This window comes from Phoenix dactylifera, chromosome 14 (assembly GCF_009389715.1).
Source record: "Phoenix dactylifera cultivar Barhee BC4 chromosome 14, palm_55x_up_171113_PBpolish2nd_filt_p, whole genome shotgun sequence".
Lineage (NCBI taxonomy): Eukaryota > Viridiplantae > Streptophyta > Magnoliopsida > Arecales > Arecaceae > Phoenix > Phoenix dactylifera.
Window position 1 is genome coordinate 14,690,672 of NC_052405.1, and position 18,710 is coordinate 14,709,381.

The 18,710-nt window shown below is 41.2% G+C and overlaps 1 protein-coding gene and 1 non-coding gene across 4 annotated transcripts; one reads left to right on the forward strand and one right to left on the reverse strand.

Annotated features, from left to right (window-relative positions):
* The first annotated feature begins 1,163 nt into the window (after positions 1–1,163).
* LOC120113206 lies at positions 1,164–1,270 on the forward strand. Its single transcript, XR_005515008.1, has one exon. It is a non-coding gene; the product is annotated as a small nucleolar RNA R71 (small nucleolar RNA).
* Positions 1,271–8,805: 7,535 nt separating this feature from the next.
* Positions 8,806–18,382, reverse strand: LOC120113077. 3 transcript variants are annotated; one of them, XM_039133797.1, is made up of 7 exons: positions 18,110–18,382; positions 17,938–18,033; positions 17,703–17,864; positions 17,494–17,577; positions 16,308–16,457; positions 16,125–16,208; positions 8,806–9,411 (listed from the first exon to the last, which is right to left on the reverse strand). In XM_039133797.1, exons 1-7 carry the CDS (start codon positions 18,215–18,217, stop codon positions 8,932–8,934), a joined length of 1,164 nt encoding a protein of 387 aa, XP_038989725.1. In that variant the 5' UTR covers positions 18,218–18,382; the 3' UTR covers positions 8,806–8,931. The 3 variants fall into 3 exon arrangements, with proteins under 3 accessions (XP_038989725.1, XP_038989723.1, XP_038989724.1); XM_039133795.1 differs by having other exon boundaries at positions 16,125–16,211; positions 18,110–18,380; XM_039133796.1 differs by having other exon boundaries at positions 16,125–16,211; positions 16,308–16,454; positions 18,110–18,377.
* Positions 18,383–18,710: the final 328 nt, after the last annotated feature.

Below are 18,710 nucleotides of genomic sequence, written 5' to 3' on the forward strand. Positions count from 1 at the left end.
ACTTAGGTGGGGTGTTGTGTTTGAGAATAGCACTCACCTGTTCAGTTAGAAAAGCTTTCTTTTGTACATAAAGCTTTCGCTTTATGGTACAAAGATCTTTTAAAAATTTGGCATAAGATGGGATCTGCTTAATGGCATCTAATAGAGGAATGTTAATCTTTACTTGTTTAAAAATATCCAGAATTTCTTGGTCAGGTATTCCCTTTTTAACTGCAAGCAAGCGCTGAGGAAATGGAGCAACTATCTTATGATGAGGTATTGGATCATCTTGTTCAGTATTATTTTCATCCCTTTTCTCAATGGATTTTTCAGGTTTGTCATCTTTTGTCGGAATTTCTTTGTTAATTATTTTTCCACTACGAAGGGTTGTGATAGACTTAGCTTGTTCAAATCTAGGTTGGGATGAACTTGTTTCATGGACCTCATGTTGACCCTTTGGGTTAGATTGAGGTTGGGCTGGAAATGTCCCTTTTTCCCTAACATTGAGTTGAGCCTCAATTCTACCTACAGAATTTTTAAGTTCTTGGAGTGATTGCATTGTATTCTGATTTATTTGAGTCTGCCCTTGCATGAAGGTTTGCAAAGTATCTTCAAGGGATTTCCTATGTGGTGGCACATAAGGAGTAGGAACAGAATTTCCTTGAGATTCATTGGCAGTGGGTCCATGTCTCCAGCTAAAGTTAGGATGGTTTCGCCAATTAGGATTATATGTTTCTGGAAATGGTCTTTTATAAGTATTGGTGAAATTTGCTTGATCATGCAACACTTCTTGAAAAGCAGGGATTGTAGGACAATCCTTGGTCACATGTGCATTACTCTCGCAAATTCCACATATACTTTCAATAATAGTTTGTGCTTTTCCTATATTGGCTTTGCTTAATTCCATGGCTTCAACCTTCCTAGTCAGATTAGCAATTTTTACATTGACATCATTATCATCTTTAATAAGATATATTCCTCCTTTTGCATTAGGTGCTATTTTAGATTTTTCATTTTTATCTGTTGTATCCCAAGCTTGTGCATTTTCTGCTAAAAGATCAAAATAATCCCAAGCTTCATTTGGTTCCTTACTCATGAATTCACCGTTACACATCATTTCTACAAATTGTCTCATATTGGAGGACAAACCATCATAAAAGAAACTAATGACCCTCCAAATTTCATATCCATGATGTGGGCAAGCAAGGAGAAGGTCCTTAAATCTTTTCCAACACTGAAAAAATGTTTCTCCATCTTTTTGTGCAAAGTTCATGATATTTCTTCTAAGTGTGTTTGTTTTATGTGTTGGGAAGAATTTCTTTAAAAATTCTCTTGTCATTTCTTGCCAGGTAGCTATGGTCCTAGGCCTTAAGGAGTGTAACCATGACTTAGCTTTTTCCTTTAAAGAAAAAGGAAATAACTTAAGCTTAACTACCTCTTCAGTGACATCATTGAAATGAAGTGTTGAACATACTTCATCAAATTCTTTCAGATGCAAATAGGGACTTTCAGAATCAAGTCCGTGAAACTTTGGAAGTAATTGGATTATTCCTGGTTTCATGTCAAAAGCTCCCGCAGCAGTAGGAATAACCATACAGGATGGGGTACTGGTCCTAGTGGGTTGTAGATAATCACGAAGCGATCTAATAGGTAAGTCATCTTGGAATTCATTATCTCCCTGATTACTACCATTATCTTCCATTTGATTATTTGAATTTTGAATAATTAAATTTTTATCTTTTGATTCAACTCGAAATAATCTATTCGTTTTATCTCTTTGCCACAACCGCATATACTAAGTTTTTTATTATTTTTTATTTTATTTTATTATTTTTTATTTTTATTTTTATTTTTATTAAATTTTTTTTTTACACAAACACCCTAATACAGCAAAACAAAAGTTTAATTAAAACATGCATCACCCAACAATTTCTAAGGTTTTCCTAAAAATTCTAGACAGCTCCTAACTGGGTTGAAGAGTACACTTAAGCCTCCAATCCGGTCTAATAACCTAGTCGGCCAGGTAAGCTCCCAGGTAAGTGGAGGGGTCACGATGCATGTAGCAAAGGTCCCACTTAAAAACCACTTTCCTCGAACAGAAACTGTCTCCCTTTAATCACTTAGAGGGACAAAGCTTGTCTAGACATCGACCGGGGTCATAGAGCGAAATTGGTGCAACTTTCAGTGGTCTTCGTCCTATTGAGCTCGATTATCCTTAGGGGCCAACGTCTAGTTAATTTTAATTAGGCTTAGGATATTTATGCACTTGGATAATTTTTGGGCTAAGGACGAGTGATGAAATTCCGACCTTATCTTGTTAATGGGTTCAGCCCTTAGATTATTTTATGCAAATGCTTTATACTATATGCAACAATCAAGAAGATTTTTAACATTTTATGTCATGACATTAAATTGCATTTGAATAGTTGATCAAGCAAACTAGCTAAATTTTTTTTCTTCTTTTTATTTATTTATTATTTTTATTATTTTATTATTTTAATTAATAATATTTTTTTTAATTTTTTAAAACAAGAGTAAAATTCTAATCTAGGAAAAATAGGACTAGTATGAGCAAAACAGGAAAATTAATTTAAATACTCACGGCCGGAGTTCGTTCACTCCGGGAATCCAAAAATGTGATCTTGATCTTCCTCGTTACTAGTCCCGCTTTGTGTCACCCTTGAATCTGAAAAGATTTGAAATTTCAGCTGTGTTAAAAATAAAGAAAAATTGAAGAACTAAAAATAAAGAATTGAAATTTTCAGCCTTGTTCTCGTTCGCACGTTGCAAATCCCCGGCAACGGCGCCAAAAACTTGCTACGTCTTTAATCTTGCTCTTTTTAAAAGGGAAATTAAATGTAGAATACCCCAAGTATAGGGTGTAGCAAAATAATATTCTCGGTGAGTCCGAGATCATATCCACAGGGATTTGACAGTGAACAAAAACTAAAGGCTAAACAATATTCGGATTGATAAAAATATAACTAAGGTATTAGGATTCAGCCTAACACTTAATCATGCTTTTCTTAAAATCATCTATTAATCATAATAAAATAGATTTAGTTTTATGGGCAGTATTACAGTAATTCTATTTTAAACTACAGGGATTTCTAAGTATCTGTTATACCCGGGGGAAATAACAAATCAAAAAAATATATAAGTTTGAAATAATTCTTATAAATCTACTGCACCATAAATCAAATCAAAAACATTAAAATCCCATTGATGATTAAAGAAAATACATGAAGAAAATGCTAGGCTTTTTCCTAGCCTTAGCTAAAGGAGATTTAGCTATCCATATGAGATGCAAGCATTTTTATAAAAGGGATTAGCATAAAATAAATAAAATAAGCATAAATCCCTTTTTCTTTCTTTTTTTTTTTTTGGTTTCGTTTGGTTGAGAAAACAGAGTGCTCTGTTTTCTCTTCTCTCTCGCGTCTCCTCCTCCTCTCGCCCGGCTGGCTCCCTTCCTCTTCCGTCACGGCTTCTGGCCTCTCCTCCTTCGCACGCTCGGCTGAGTAGATGGATCGGAAGAGGAGGTGCAGATGGATGGCTTCCTGGTCGCCTCTCCCTCTTGTTCCGTGTCCTTCTCTCCTCCGTGGCCTCTTGTCTTCTCTCGCTCGGCTGGGAAAGATGGAAGAGGAGATGCTCTAGATCGATCCCTTGGTCGCTTGCTCGGCTGCCTTCTTATAGCATTTTGAAGAGGCCGGATGAAATGCGGCTGAGATGCGGGGTGGAGGGAGTTGCGAATATGGGAAGACTCCTCGTGGATGGAATTAATTTGCTGGGAACGGCTGGAAGAAGATAAAACGATCGGATGCATGGAATACGTTGATGGCCGTTGGGGTGTTGAGAAGACTCCTCGGCTGGAAGCTCTATTCCGAAATGGATGATCCGATTGCATGTGCTGGGACGGTTCTCTGTTGCTTGGAAGCCGAAAGAGCTTGGGGAGTTGCTTCACGGATGAAAGAAAGAGCCAGTTTGGCTTTGGATTTCCCTCGCTGCCATTGGGAATTTGAAGATGAAACGATTGTTGTGACGCTTCTGCTGCTGGAAAAGAAGTGGAGGACTCGGCTTGGGACTCTTCTCCTCCCGATGGCTGCTGGCCTCCTCCTCTTCCGTCGCACGCTCCACGCTTGGATGAGCTGGGAAGAAACAGGGGAGACGGAAGGATGCTGATGAAAAGCGGGATGAATGAAGTTGAATCGACTTTGGGACTCTTCAGCTGGGAGCGTTGTAGAAGTTTGGGAATGGATGAGACATGGGGTGACGCATGCTCTGTTGTGCTTCACGGGTAGATGGGATGAAATGCTGGGAAGAGTTTTATGTTGGGTTTGTTCCTAAATAAAGGAGATGGGATGTTGATCTTGCTTCAACCCGTTGACGTAGATGCATGAAATTTGTTTTGATGTTTGAGTATAGATGAATGATGGGAAGAATGGAATGCAGCTGAATGTTCTTGAAACAGGGGAATCCGAAACCATGAATGAGATGTGGCTTGAATTGAAGAGCCGGTTTGGCTTAGGTCCCTTGGGTTTGATTTAGGTCCCATGGAGGAGATGCCATGATGCTTGGAAAGCCACATGGACGGTTTTGATGATGCTAGGAAGCTCCACGATGCGGGCATTTGTGCTAGCTGAAACATGTGGTTACATTGATATGGATTTCATGCGAATGACGGGCGACGTGAGGCTCAGATGAGACGCTAAGGATTTGTTGAGCTCGAACTACCGGGCATTGGGCTAAAATCCAGCATTATAGGGTCTTTTGAATTACATGCACTCAAACACAGATAAAGCATTAATTAATTAATTTTATTAATAAAGATTAGCTATAATACTAATTAAGATAATATGAAAATTTTACTTTTGTACTCTCATCAATAGGCGATGGGCGGAGTATTGATGTGACGACGGACCCATGGATTGATACTGTTCCACTGAGGTGGTGGCCGACCATGATCGATGTTGAGGCAGTGGAGGGGTTGCGGGTCTCCGATCTTCTTTCTCCGGGAGAGTCTGGGTGGGATGATGCCAGGCTACGACAGCTGTTCGGAGGACACCTAGCTGAGAGGATCCGGTCCCTCCCGGTGCCTAGATGTGGGGGGCCAGATGTCAGGATCTGGGGCACCTCTTGGCGGTCCAGCATCAGACTGGGAGACCTTCCCCAGGTTATCCAGCGAGAGTATGAGCCGGGGCAGGACTGCACCTGGATCTGGAGGTCGGGGCTTTACCCGAGGGCGGCACTCTTTCTATAGAAGGTGGTGTGGGACCGCCTTCCGATGAGAGCAGTGCTGAGTAGGCGAGGCTAGAGGATCCCAGCGGAGTGCGGTACATGCAGTGTCGAGGAGTCGGTCGACCACGTGCTCTTCCAGTGTACGTGGGCGAGGTTGGCATGGCAGTGGATCCCGCGAGAGGTCTGGAGTGGGAGGCTTCAGTTCTTACAGATGATACAGCAGTGGTTGGCCCGCCCTCAGACATGTCGGGAGGCTATCAGAGCGACCTGCACAGCTCATCAGATCTGGTTGGCCCGGAACGCCCGCACCCTCGGTGAGCGTAGGGTGTCACCGAGGTTTGTAGCGGAGTTCGCGCGAGTACAGGCATTGGAGATCGGACCCTCTTCCGATGGACCTTTGATAGCTTGGGACGCCTGGGGTTCCCTCTCTACTTCGGCAGCTCCTCAGATGGTGTTTTTCACCTAGAAACCCCCACCCCCGAGTTTCCTCAAGGTCAACTTCGACGGATCTGTACAGGATGAAGGTGTGCGGGGTGGTGCGGGTTTTGTGATACAGGGCCCGCACTCCAGAGTGGTGGCAGCAGGTGGTTGTCAGTTGTTCGGCATTTCGGTCCCCGGGGCAGAGCTACGAGCTGCTTGGGCGGGTCTTCGATATGCGAGGCAGGTATTGCGGGCTGGCTCGGTTGTCCTGGAGGACGACTCGGCCACAGTCATCAGGTGGATCCAGGAGGGGCTGAGGGGTGTGGGCATAGATCACCCCTTGGTTCGGAACATTGGGATGATGTGTGGGGTTGGGATGGCCGTCGAGGCCAAACATGTATTCAGAGAAGCCAATGGGGCGGCCGATTGGGTGGCTGCCTTTATGGCTCATCATTCAGGGTACATCCTTTGGATGGGGGAGGCGGAGATGCCATTGGCCCATTTTCAGCAAAAGAAAAAAAAAAAGAAAAAAAAAAAGGATAGATAGAATCCTTTTCACAACTCTATAAGACACGTAAAATAGGAAAGATCGGAAGTTTTTTTTCTTCTTTTTTTTATGGTTTGGGGGGTGGGGGTGTTGAGGTGGGGGGTTATGTAGTTTAGGGATTTAGACTCTACAACATGAAATTAAGTTTTTATTCCAAACTTGCCTGCCAAATGTGGTGGATTTTGAGTTGTGAAAGTGGTCCCTTAATACATTTTTAATGTACTTTAACATGTGATGAAATTTTGAAATATAAAAAGCTTCCATATTTACTACAAACCCTTCACTTGGCAAACATCTACGATATTTTTTTTGAGAAATTTGACGGGGATGATATCAGGTCCAAACCCTGGACCTCTTCCATATAGAGATAGACGCCAAGTAGCTAAGCTAAGGCTGATTGACAGAAAAGGCTTATTTACTGAAACCTAGACCTAATCTCTTTGACTCTCTCTAATCGAAAGCCTTGAGCACGGAGATGAAAGAGACAAAACCATTGATAGGAAAAGTTGTCGACAACATACCACGGACACGCAACAATTACTAGTTATATTGATTTGGGATTGTCTTTTGATAATCTAGACAATGGACCTAAAATATTAAAGACGATGCAACAAACACTTGGAATCCAATGTCCAATCTAACATTAGCTAAATAGCAGTATTCCAATGCTTTTTCATAACTTTAAATCAAACTCAACTTGACCTAACCTAATTAATCCAAGGACACCCAACTTGAATTTAGATTAAGAAGGGATTGGTTTGAGGTAGGCTAGATATCTCGCCTGAAAATGGGTTGCATCAGGTAAGGATTGGTCTGACTCTCAACATGGCCAGCCTAAGTGGTGTGAAAATTTCTGAATACATGGTATTCCAAAACTAATAAGGAGGTCAAGAAAACACATAGATAACCATAAAAAAAAAAACTATAAAACCCTTCTACAATGGGAAATGATGCAAGCAAAATAGTTGAGTTAGCTCGAAGCTAGACCTGCATGCAAGGCTGTGTTTCCCTTTTCCCACAAATTCATTTCCAATGTCCTAAGAGCATTTTATGACAGGAAAAAACCATGTTGTGGGGTTAGCTGCTCCCTGGCAAACATGGATTGAGCAAGGAAACTGCTAATGTTCTGTTTAAAAGAGAAACATGGAAAATCAAAAACTAGATGAAATAATGCACCTACGACCCCAAATTGTCTTTAACTAAAGATAGGTAAATTGAGAGACAAGGGATGTGGGAGCCCTTGTTTTAATTACTGTTGGTACTGAGAGAAGATCTCTCTTAAACTTAAAAGGAAGCTCAGATCTTAGAATGCTGAGATATAAGCAATTTAGCAGTTTCAAGAATACTACTAATCTATGCCTGATCCCATTTCTACAACTTGATGTCAATATAAGCAATGTCCATGTCAATATCTCTGGGTTGGTTATTTTGAATGTCATGGTCCTCATGATTATGGCACCTACTGTTTCAACATATGTGCAAGAGCACCTAGGTATAAAGGTCATATATCGACAAGCTTCAGTTAGCAGGTCATCTTTGACATATATTGGCTTAAGCATTGTTTCTTTTATTCAGACTAGGAAGGTATAATCTCCACCTATTTTCTACTCATTCAAGGAACGACCCCAACCAGAATCGAACCTCCATCTCCTTGCCCAACTAACAAGGGGTGCTACCATCCAAGCTATTGCTCGCTGATAACTGTTTTGCTACTCCGAAAATGGTGTAAGAACTGAGATGCCACTAGTTTTGAAAGATATGCAGGCCTCAAAATCTGTACAATATTTGATAAACTCAGGCTATGAAGTACTCTTTGGACGTCCAGATCGTGTCGATAGATGAATTCTGGTGATGTTGCATTCATCGATCTGCATAGAGAGGACTGCTCAAGTGCAGGTGAATGGGAAGTGGAAAGGACAGGCATAGGAATATAACTGTCATTCAGTAGGTGGATGGAGTCTAGGACAAGAGCCGCAAGACAGAAGCTAATTTCCATGAAACTTTCCAATACTTCGTCTAAATTAATGTCCATCAGTGACAATTATGGTTCAATTGGCTGTCAATATAGGGAATGTGTAAACAATTACCACTACAGTGAATAATTGGATGGAAGCTAAGGCTAGAGGAGAGCCATTTAAATCCCTAACTGACGCTAGTTACATAATTGATAGCTTTTAAGAATGATTCCTGTGCAAGGGCATGGATATTAGCTGTTATGTGAAGAGTTTGAGTTAATGACATCATTGAGCTGCACAACTAGATTTGAACAATGGAGTGTCTCCTCTACTAGTGGCAGAAAAAGTGCTCTCAGCAACTAGCTCCAAAGATTACATCCTAATGATCCATACTAAACCTGCTCTATTGATTGATAAAAGCCATCGATATTGACAAATAAAAACTTGGCAACATCTGTAGTATATCTAGCTTGTTGTAAAGAGAAGATATCATAAATATATATTTCCCATTTGTTCTCTGTATTCAGTCTCCATTGAAATGGAAGAAATAAGCAACATCTGTATTATATCTAGTTTGCCCAAAAGAAAACATTCCACTATTATAGATTCTCTATTTTTCTCTGTATTCCGATGAGAACAGACAATACAACAATGATTTCAGTATAAAAATAATCTTAATCTAAGTTTCATGAATCTTTTTGTATAGCGGATCAATATACATACTAATTTACATAGTTGCAGGAGGCTAGGATTGAGAACAATGCAATTCTACAGCATCCAAATGTTTCAGACAGTTTAGGATGAATGATCGAATGACCTGCCACTATTACCTTGGTGATGACAACATGGAAGCCCATTATGGCATAAAGCCATAAACAATGCAATCATCACTATAACCAATGACGGAACAAAGGCAAGAATGGAAAAAATCTTTAGGAAAAGAAAGGAAATAATAAACATTGCAAGGGTTAGAAACACCAATGCTGCAACCTTGAGGCCTCTGAAGATTGCAATAGAGATGCAGTTGCTAAGATTGACTTGTGCCAGAAGAAACATGCTGGCTCCACAACCGAAGGTGGCCAGCATGAAGAAGGTGCACAACTTGAGATGGATTTTATGGGCATGTCCTGTTTGATTTCCGAGATATCCAGAGTAAATGCCTACTATTCCTGCACCAGCAATGCCAGTTGAAAAATAAGAAAATTTTAAGGCACGCTTCATCTCTTCTTCTGCTTCTGTCTCTCTATGCCTCCCTTCGCTACTCACTCCTTCACCCTAGCATTTGGATAAAGTGGCTCCAGTTTAAGATCATCACAAAAAGTAACAATGAACATTCAAGTAACAAAAGATAACAGAGAAAGCATCAAAAACAGGACACAAGCTAGCAGAAATGGTGATGTATATTGCATCCAAATGTAATTTGAAAAAAATAATGCTGGATTTGACTGCTTATAAGCCAAGATAGAACTATGACTATATCTGATTTTAGACAGAGAAATAAATCCATTTCTCTAAAAAGGAAAAACCACCACTCATGTGAATGCTAGCCATGAACAAGGTACAAATTTCACTGCCAATCTTCTGTAGATACATGCACGCAAAAAAAAAACGAAAAAAAAGAGAAGATATAAAAGCCCCTGAAAATTTATATGATCACTTTTCAAACAGATTTTCATCAGCTTGCTCTAGCATGTCAACAAAATATTGTTATTTGCAAACCTCCAAAACCAGGAGGTATCATTATTCTAATGAGATTACCGTGTAAGAATGCACTGCATGCATCCAGTATAGAATATGAGAAGAAAATGATACTATTCTTCACAGAATATGATTACAGAGAGATGTTAAATAGAGAACAAGATGACTGCATGAGCTGTAGGATAAGCTCGACTGTTACAACAGAAGTAACAGCATACAGAAGGCTACGAGTGCAACAGAAGGGAAAGAGAAAGATAAAGGTTGTTGCTGTAACAATAGCTTAGGTAATATCCTATATACGCCCCCGCAAGATGGGGGATCCGTCGGCAACACCCATCTTGGAACGAAGAAGTTGAAAACGCTGACGAGCAAGTGGTTTGGTGAGAAGATCAGCAAGTTGATCCTAGGTACTAACATGAGAAACGTGCAATAACCCCTTGCGAACGAAATCCCGAACAAAATGTAGATCAATGGCAATATGCTTCATTTTCGAGCGAAGGACAGGATGAAGACTCAACTGCGTTGCACCAATGTTATCACATCGAAGAATCGGGGGCTGCGAATCCTGAAGCAATGAAACAACCCAGGCAAGCTCAGAAGTTGCCGTTGCTAGAGCGCGATACTCAGCTTCAGTCGAGGAACGAGCAACAGCCCGTTGCTTGCGAGTAGACCAGGAAATAGGCGACGAACCAAGAAAAAGCAGAAAGGCCGAAGTAGAGGTTCGGTCAGTGGGATCCCCCGCCCAATCGGCATCAGAAAAACCATGAAGACGAAGTGGCAGAGAATGAGCTGATCGCCTTAGAAGAAGACCATGAAAAATAGTGTGCTTGAGATAGCGAAGAAGCCGCTTCAGCGCAATCCAGTGAGTCTCAGAAGGCTGATGCATGTATTGAGCGAGCTTAGTGACAGGGAAACTAATGTCCGGTCGGGTGAGAGAAAGATATTGCAAAGCACCAAGGATGCTGCGATAAGAAACCACGTCCGCAGGAGGAGAACCATCATGAAGATGTAAAATCGGCTTGGTTGCCATGGGCGTGTGAACTGTTTTGGAGCCATCCATATGAGCACGTTGTAAGACATCCCTGATATATCTGTGCTGGGTAAGAAACAACCCCTGACGTGTAGGGAGAACCTCAACACCAAGAAAATAGTTTAATGAGCCAAGATCCTTCAAGGAAAACCGCCGACCAAGACATGCAATGACATGAGAAATAAACTGAGGCCGATTCCCGGTAAGAATCAGATCATCAACGTAAACCAAAAGATAACATTGAATGGCATCTTTGTTGTAGATGAAGAGAGATGAATCAGAACGAGAATTAACAAAGCCGAGCCCAAGAATAAAAGTATGGAGTTCCTGATACCAAGCACGCGGTGCTTGTTTGAGACCATAAATTGCTTTCTTGAGACGACAGACATGCCGGGGAAAATTTGAATCCACAAACCTAGCTGGTTGCGCCATGTAGACTTCATCAGTGAGAGTCCCATGCAGAAACGCATTGTTGACATCCAATTGCCGCAACTGCCGACCACGCTGAATAGCTAGTGAAAGAATCAGGCGAACGGTAACAGGTTTAACAACTGGACTGAAGGTTTCAACGTAATCGATACCCGGACGCTGATGGAAGCCCTTGGCAACCAGACGAGCTTTAAACTTGTCAATCTCACCAGTAGGTAAACGTTTGATACGAAATACCCATTTACAACCAAGGATATTCTGGGAAAGAGAGGGAGGTACCAACTCCCAAGTGCCATGACGAAGTAAAGCCGTGAACTCAGCAGACATTGCAGCACGCCACTGAGAATCTTTTAAAGCCTGAGTCACACAGGTTGGTTCCAGCATAGAGGGCAAGGGATGCTTCGTAACGGAATAGAACTGCTTAGGTTTGAATATATTATTCATAGACCTGGTGACGATGGTACGACGAGGAGGAGAAATGGTAGGAGAAGACCTGCAACCAGAAGAAGAAGCAGGACGGGGCGGAAAAGATGATTGATGAGCCGACAGCAGGGGAGACGAATGAACAGAGTCCGAGTGCACACCTGATCCAGATGAAGTGGCTGAAGAAGGACCCAAGAGAGAAGACAGGTCAGATGATACCACTGGAGGGATAGGCGGAAGAGACACATCCAGCGGTGCCTGTTGGAACAATGTCGAAGAGGAAGCAGAAGAACTAGACGATCCAGAGGCTCTAAAGGGCATAGTTTCTTCATCAAAAACAACATGCCGAGATAGAAAAACTCTGTGTATTTAAATCCAAGCACTTGTATGCACTTTGATTGGAAGAGTAGCCAAGAAAGACACAAGGTCTGGATTTTGCCTGAAGTTTGTTAGAGTTATACGGCCAGAGCCACGGAAAACACAAACAACCAAAGGTTTTGAGAAACCGATAGTTTGGATGGCGCCCAAATAAGGCAAGAAACGGACTCCGAAGTTGAAGAACAGTCGTGGGCAAACGATTGATGAGAAAAACTGCGGTTTGAAAAGCATGAGACCAGAATTTTAAGGGCATGGAAGCCTGATGAAGGAGAGTAAGACCTGTTTCAACTATATGTCTGTGACGGCGCTTACAGGTGCCATTTTGCTGAGGTGTATGAGGAGCCGTCGTGAACCAGCCAATACCATTTGCTGAGAGAACAGGCTTGAGTTTTAGAAACTCCCCACCATTGTCAGAGTATAAATTCTTAACAGGCGTTTCAAACTGTTTCTCTAACAATGTTCTAAGCTGAATGAACATCTGCGCAACTTCAGATTTGTAAACCATGGGAAATAACCAACAATATTTCGTATAGTGATCAACAAAGATAACATAATAACGATAGCCATCAACAGACTCAGTAGCAGCAGGACCCCAGACATCAGAGTAAATAAACTCAAGTGGTCGAGACGTAGCAATAGACGAGGAGCGGAAAGGCAGTTGGTGAGCTTTATTGCAATGACAAGAAGTACAAGCAGAGTGAACTGCCGAAGATGTAGAAACTAGAAGAGAGTGAAGCTGAACAAGCTTGGAAACAACCTTGGAGCTGGGGTGACCAAGACGCCGATGCCAACCAGTAAGAGATGTTTTCTCACCAACACAAGCCAGAACCCCTGTGGAAGATGACCGGGAAAGAGCACGCAGGGGATAGACTCCAGCTTCACATTGCCCCCGGAGAAGTGGGACTCTCGTTCGCAGATCCTTTACCAAATAATACCACGGAAAGAATTCAACTGAGACACGATTAGTTTTGGAAAATTCATGAACAGAAATAAGATTTTTGTGGATGGCAGGAACACACAACGTGTCATGGAGCTTAAAATTGGAGGAAGAAGAAGGAATAACAACACGACCAACATGAGTGATGGGCAAACCTGAACCATCGCCAATAACCACTTCATCAGTGCCAGTGTACTCAGAATGAATGGACAAATTTGCTAAGTCAGAAGTAACATTGTGAGAAGCAGCGGAATCAAGCAGCCATTTCTTCGGATCAGAAGTAGAGGGAGCAGCAGTATAGTTTGCATGAACATCACCTCCTTTGGCCTTAAGCATTTGACGACAAGTGCGAGCAGAATGGCCAAACTTATCACACCATTGACAAATGACTGGAAGCTTGGATTGTTTGGAGAAGGGTGGTCGATTACTGTTGGAAGCAGTATGACAACTTTGTTGACGATGAGAAGATTTATGGAAACCTTGCCTACGGTTCGTGGCATTAGCTGTAACAACGAGAGGATGGACAGTAGCATCCAGACGTCGAAGATAAGCTTCACGAGACACCAAGAGATCATGAAGCTCTTCGAAACTAAAAGGTTTCTCCCTGGCACGGATAGGTGCTACAATATCTCGAAATTCAGAACCTATTCCATTTAGAATGTAAAGAGTGAGATCATCAGATGACAATGGGGTGTCAATAACAGCGAGCTCATCTGCAAACTCTTTGACAGTTCGCAGGAAATCAATGACAGATGTTGTTCCTCGTTGATGCTAACTTGACTGAAGAATTATTGGTATATAAAATGCCATAATAAGCAGTCTTAGCAATTTACCTCAGGATCTGTAAAACCGCATCAAGATGTGGCTGCCGAGGACGCTGCATATATCGGTTGATAATGCCAATTGCATAAGAAATATCTAGCCTCGTGATAGTCAAATAGATCAAACTACCCACAACTTGTCAATACATGGTAGGATCATCAAGAACTTTGCCTTGCTCTTTGCTCAACTTTAATTTGATTTAATTGGTATCCGCATATGCTTGCAATTAGCCAATCCATACTTATTCAATAAATCAAAAGCATGTTTTCTCTAACTAATAAAATAGCCATCCTTAAGCTTAGTTACTTTAATGCTAAGAAAATATCTCAACTCACCAAATTCCTTCATTTCAAACCATATGGATAGCTATCCACGAACACAACGGACCTCATCAACATCATCACCATAACGTTCAAATCATCACTATAACAGCAAACAATCACTATACCTTTACTGATGTGCTTAACAAATAAACTAGAATCCGCAGAAGATAGAGAATAGCCACCAAATAATAAAAGCTCTGCAATTTTTCCATACCATGCTCTAGGCACCTGCTTGAGACCATAGAAGGCCTTCTTAAGTGTAATAACCCCGAAATTTTTTTTTATAAAGAAAAAGAAGAATAGAATAATCCTTAAGTTAATAGGAGGGGTAGTATTGGAAGGAATCAAAAGTTAATGGCATAATTGAAGATGCATTGAAGTGGAAGGGGCAAAATGGAGATTTTTGTTCTTGATGTGATGGAATTAGGGGTTTTGAGGGTGTGCTGTGGCTTTTGGGATTTAAACCGAGAGAGAGTCACAGAGAGAAGGGAAGGGAATTGGCCTTAGGCGGTGAAGAAAGAAAAGAAGAAGAAGAAGAAGAAGGAAAGAGAGAAAGGAAAGGAATTTGAGGTGGAAGGGAGCCCCGGTTGCGCTGCCAGCTGAAGGAAAAAGCATAGGTCTCCTTCCCCTCTATGCAAAGACCCCAGTTTTCAGAGAAAAAAAGGTAAATACCCTATCCCTACCTAGTATTCTAGAGAATTTAGGCTATAGAAAGGGTAGATGAGAGTTTTAAAGGAGGTTAAAAGAGAAGAGTCGGATTTCGACAAGATTTTTCCGGGACTGCAAAAAACCTATATCGATGTCCTGACTTCAGTGACTCAGTGGCCTCCAAAATCTATGAAATTTATACCTAATATTCTACACTTATAGAAATTTCCAGAGAGGTAATATGCATCACCATCGGAGGCCGATTGACCCCCGAAACATGTCACTGAAGTCAGGACATCGACACAGATTTTCCGCAGTCCCGAAAAAACCTTGTCGAAATCCGACTCTTCTCTTTTAACCTCCTCTAAAACTCTCATCTACCCTTTCTATAGCCTAAATTCTCTAGAATACTAGGTAGGGATGGGGTATTTACCTTTTTTCCTCTGAAAACTGGGGTCTTTGCATAGAGGAGAAGGAGACCTATGCTTTTCCCTTCAGCTGGCAGCGCAACCGGGGCTCCCTTCCACCTCAAATTCCTTTCCTCTCTCTCTTTCCTTCTTCTTCTTCTTCTTCTTTTCTTTCTTCACCGCCTAAGGCCAATTCCCTTCCCTTCTCTCTGTAACTCTCTCTTGGTTTAAATCCCAAAAGCCACAACACAAAAACCCTAATTCCATCACATCAAGCACAAAAATCCCTATTTTGCCCCTGCCACTTCAATTTATCTTCAATTATGCCTTTAACTTTTGATTCCTTCCAATACTGCCCCTCCTATTAACTTAAGGATTATTCTATTCTTCTTTTTCTTTATAAAAAAAAAATTCGGGGTTATTACATTAAGTTTGCAAACAAGCTCAGGATGACTCGAGGAGGTCCACAATATTTCACTTCATTTTCATCTTGTTACTTTTCGTTTTTCTTTTTCTTCTGGGAGAGTGGGGCGATCTTACATAGGTACTTTTTGCTAAACAATCAGACAAAAAAAATCATTTATTACCTTTGAATAACATCAGTTCTTCTGGTAATATGGATATTGCTAGCAAAAGTGCAAGAGGACTACAATATGGAGTTTTTTTTTAGTACGTATGACCCACTAGTGGGATGAGAGAAATAACTGACTGAAAACCTCCATTTGGAGCTAGCTATCAAATAACATGACAAATTCACTAGTAAGAACAGAGGTGTGCAAAAATTAGAATGTCAAAAGTTAACTTATACACCACAGGATATTAGTATAATCATGTTACCAAGATTATCATAAAAGAGAACATGCAGAGGTTATATATTTCAGAATTCATCATACCGACTCTAAATCTCTATTGATTTCTGTAGGAGCGTTGGCTGTTTCAGGTGCATGTCTACCAGGGGTGTCTTCAGGAATATCCGGCTGCTGTCATTAATAACTTTGAGTCATCATATTGCTCTTCAGAACATAGTGCTTTAAACAACAAAAAGAAGTGGGTAACATATAATTTAGCCGGAGTACTTGATCTAATGGATTGTTGCCAGTGTGATCATGCAACGGACTCGCCTCTTCAGGAAGGTTCTGATGGATATGAAGGTTCTGATGGATATGAGCTGTGGAGCGCTTATCTTCTCCGCCGCAAGATGTTTCAGCTTGTGAATGATGATGCTGCTAGAGGAAGGCAAAAAAGCCCCCTTTGACTTTAAAAAATTGTAGAAAATGATATATACATATGCAAATTATGCCAAATCAGCATTTATATATGCATTTTTGTATTATGGAAATTCCAATAGCAACAAATAGCATGGGTGCATGAACAGAAACATGTTCACTTAGCCTTGCATTAGTTTTATCATACTTATTTGTCAATCATTCTTACCAAGGCACAAGTAAAAGCATCGATATTTCAGTAATTCTGTGTATATCATGAGTTTGAAGAATGCATCTAATCAATATGCTCGTAAAGAAAAAAAAACATGTCACTAAACAGACATTGGAGCCACTATCTCTGCGTAAACCCTAAGAATTGGATATTGACAAATGTAATAATCTTGTATTATCCATGTATGTCCAAGAATCAGATTCTACTATCACAACTAGAGGTGTAACTGAGAATTTTTCTCCCCTCTTCAAGGATGAAGTGCATTCTTTCCTGCACCTTCTAGTTTCTTTCACTTCTTTCTTTCCTTAATTGATCATCATCTTTGCTAGTGTTAATCAACCGAAATCTCAATGACATAACAGAGGTAGTGGGTCTTTAAGCTTGCAATGATTCTATTTGAGGCTAAGAGCTATACCAAATGATGTCCTCATTGGCATGGCCGAATAAGGCGGCAATGAGTTTTCCATCTCAAAGAAAGATGTCATTAAAGTGAAGCTAAAAGCTGTGACGCTTAAGTTATATGGTATTTTCTATCTCAACAATGTGTTTTATGCATCTTGTGCTTATCTTATTCAATGATTTTTATTAAAGAGATCAAAAACAAGGTATTCCAATTGCAGCCAGGGAAACGAGGACATGGATAGAGAGGGAAAAGGGAAGATTGAAGAGGAAAGAGGAAAGAGGGAAACAGCACAATCAACTGTTTAAAAAATTAACCATTTGGAAGTGACTGTGGCAACTAGATAGTCTCAGCATATATTTTTATAGAGAATCCCTCCTTCATATATTAAAAGAAAGAAAGAAAAGAAAAAAGTGAGGATTCACCTTATCTGCTTCTGAATCTTCAGGAGTCACACTTAAGAGAATTTTGTCACCAGAAGCTCTTGTCCCCAGCCGATCCTCCAAGTCCTCCATCAGTAAAGAAAAAAAAAAAAGAAAGAAAGGGAAACATGGAACCTCTTAGCATCAACAAAAAGCAAAAGGGAAACATGGATATCAACTCCTACAAGCGTCTTTTAATCAAATTCACATACCTCAGTACTGCCGAGGGAGCCCTTCCTGCTACCCCTCCGCTGCACCAGCCGCGGGCCAACCCCTGCCCGGGAAACATACACTTCCGGGCACTCGGCGCTCCCGGCCAGCACAATTTTATCAGCTGCTCCTCCTCTCCCACTCTCCTCTACAACAACACCACCCTGTAGCCACCCGAAGGTGGACCGCATCACTCTAAAGCAAGACATAAACGGCATGGGACAAGAAGCAATCTACCTCATGGACTTCAGAGCAGCTCTGCCGGGTTCTTGGATCTATCTCGGCTTCCGCCCCTTTCGCCGGCTGGCCCTCGACTTCTTCAGCCCAGTTCACCTGGAAAGTAGAAGACTAGAAGCAAATGAGCTGCCGAAATATTGGTATATGGATATGAGAGCGAGGATCGGTTTACCTCGTCGGCAATGAGGAGGACAACTTGGAGAACGGAGAAGAGAGCCATTTTTGCCCGGAGATGCGTTTGGAGATCCATTTTTGCCCGGAGATGCGTTTGGAGAGCCATTTTTTCCCGGAGACGCGTTTGGAGAGAGGAAAGAGATGGAATTGTGGATGGATAGTTCCAGTTTATTTATAAAAGGGTGTCGAGCTAGATGACGTTAGCGGCAAAGAACAACGCGGGAATCGGTCAGGATGGAGAAATTACCCGCGGGTCTTGCGAGGAATCTTCCGCCCTGAAGCTGATGGTGGACTAATTGGATTGCAGTTGACAAATTTTCAATTCCATGCATATCCATCTAGCCCAATTTTTTGCCAGACCTGTCACTACCATTTGCTTAGCCTCATAAAACTAAGTTTATATTATATTAGGCTCCTTGACCTTTACCAAGTGCCATTCTTAGTGTTTGTTTGAGTAAAAACTATCACATTAAGGGCCATTATAACTTTGTTCAAAATAGATTGACCACTATAATTTTTTCTTTCTTAGCAAAACAATAGGAAGCTACCCACAAATACCATTTCATAAATAATACAAAAGAAGAAAATATAATAAGAAA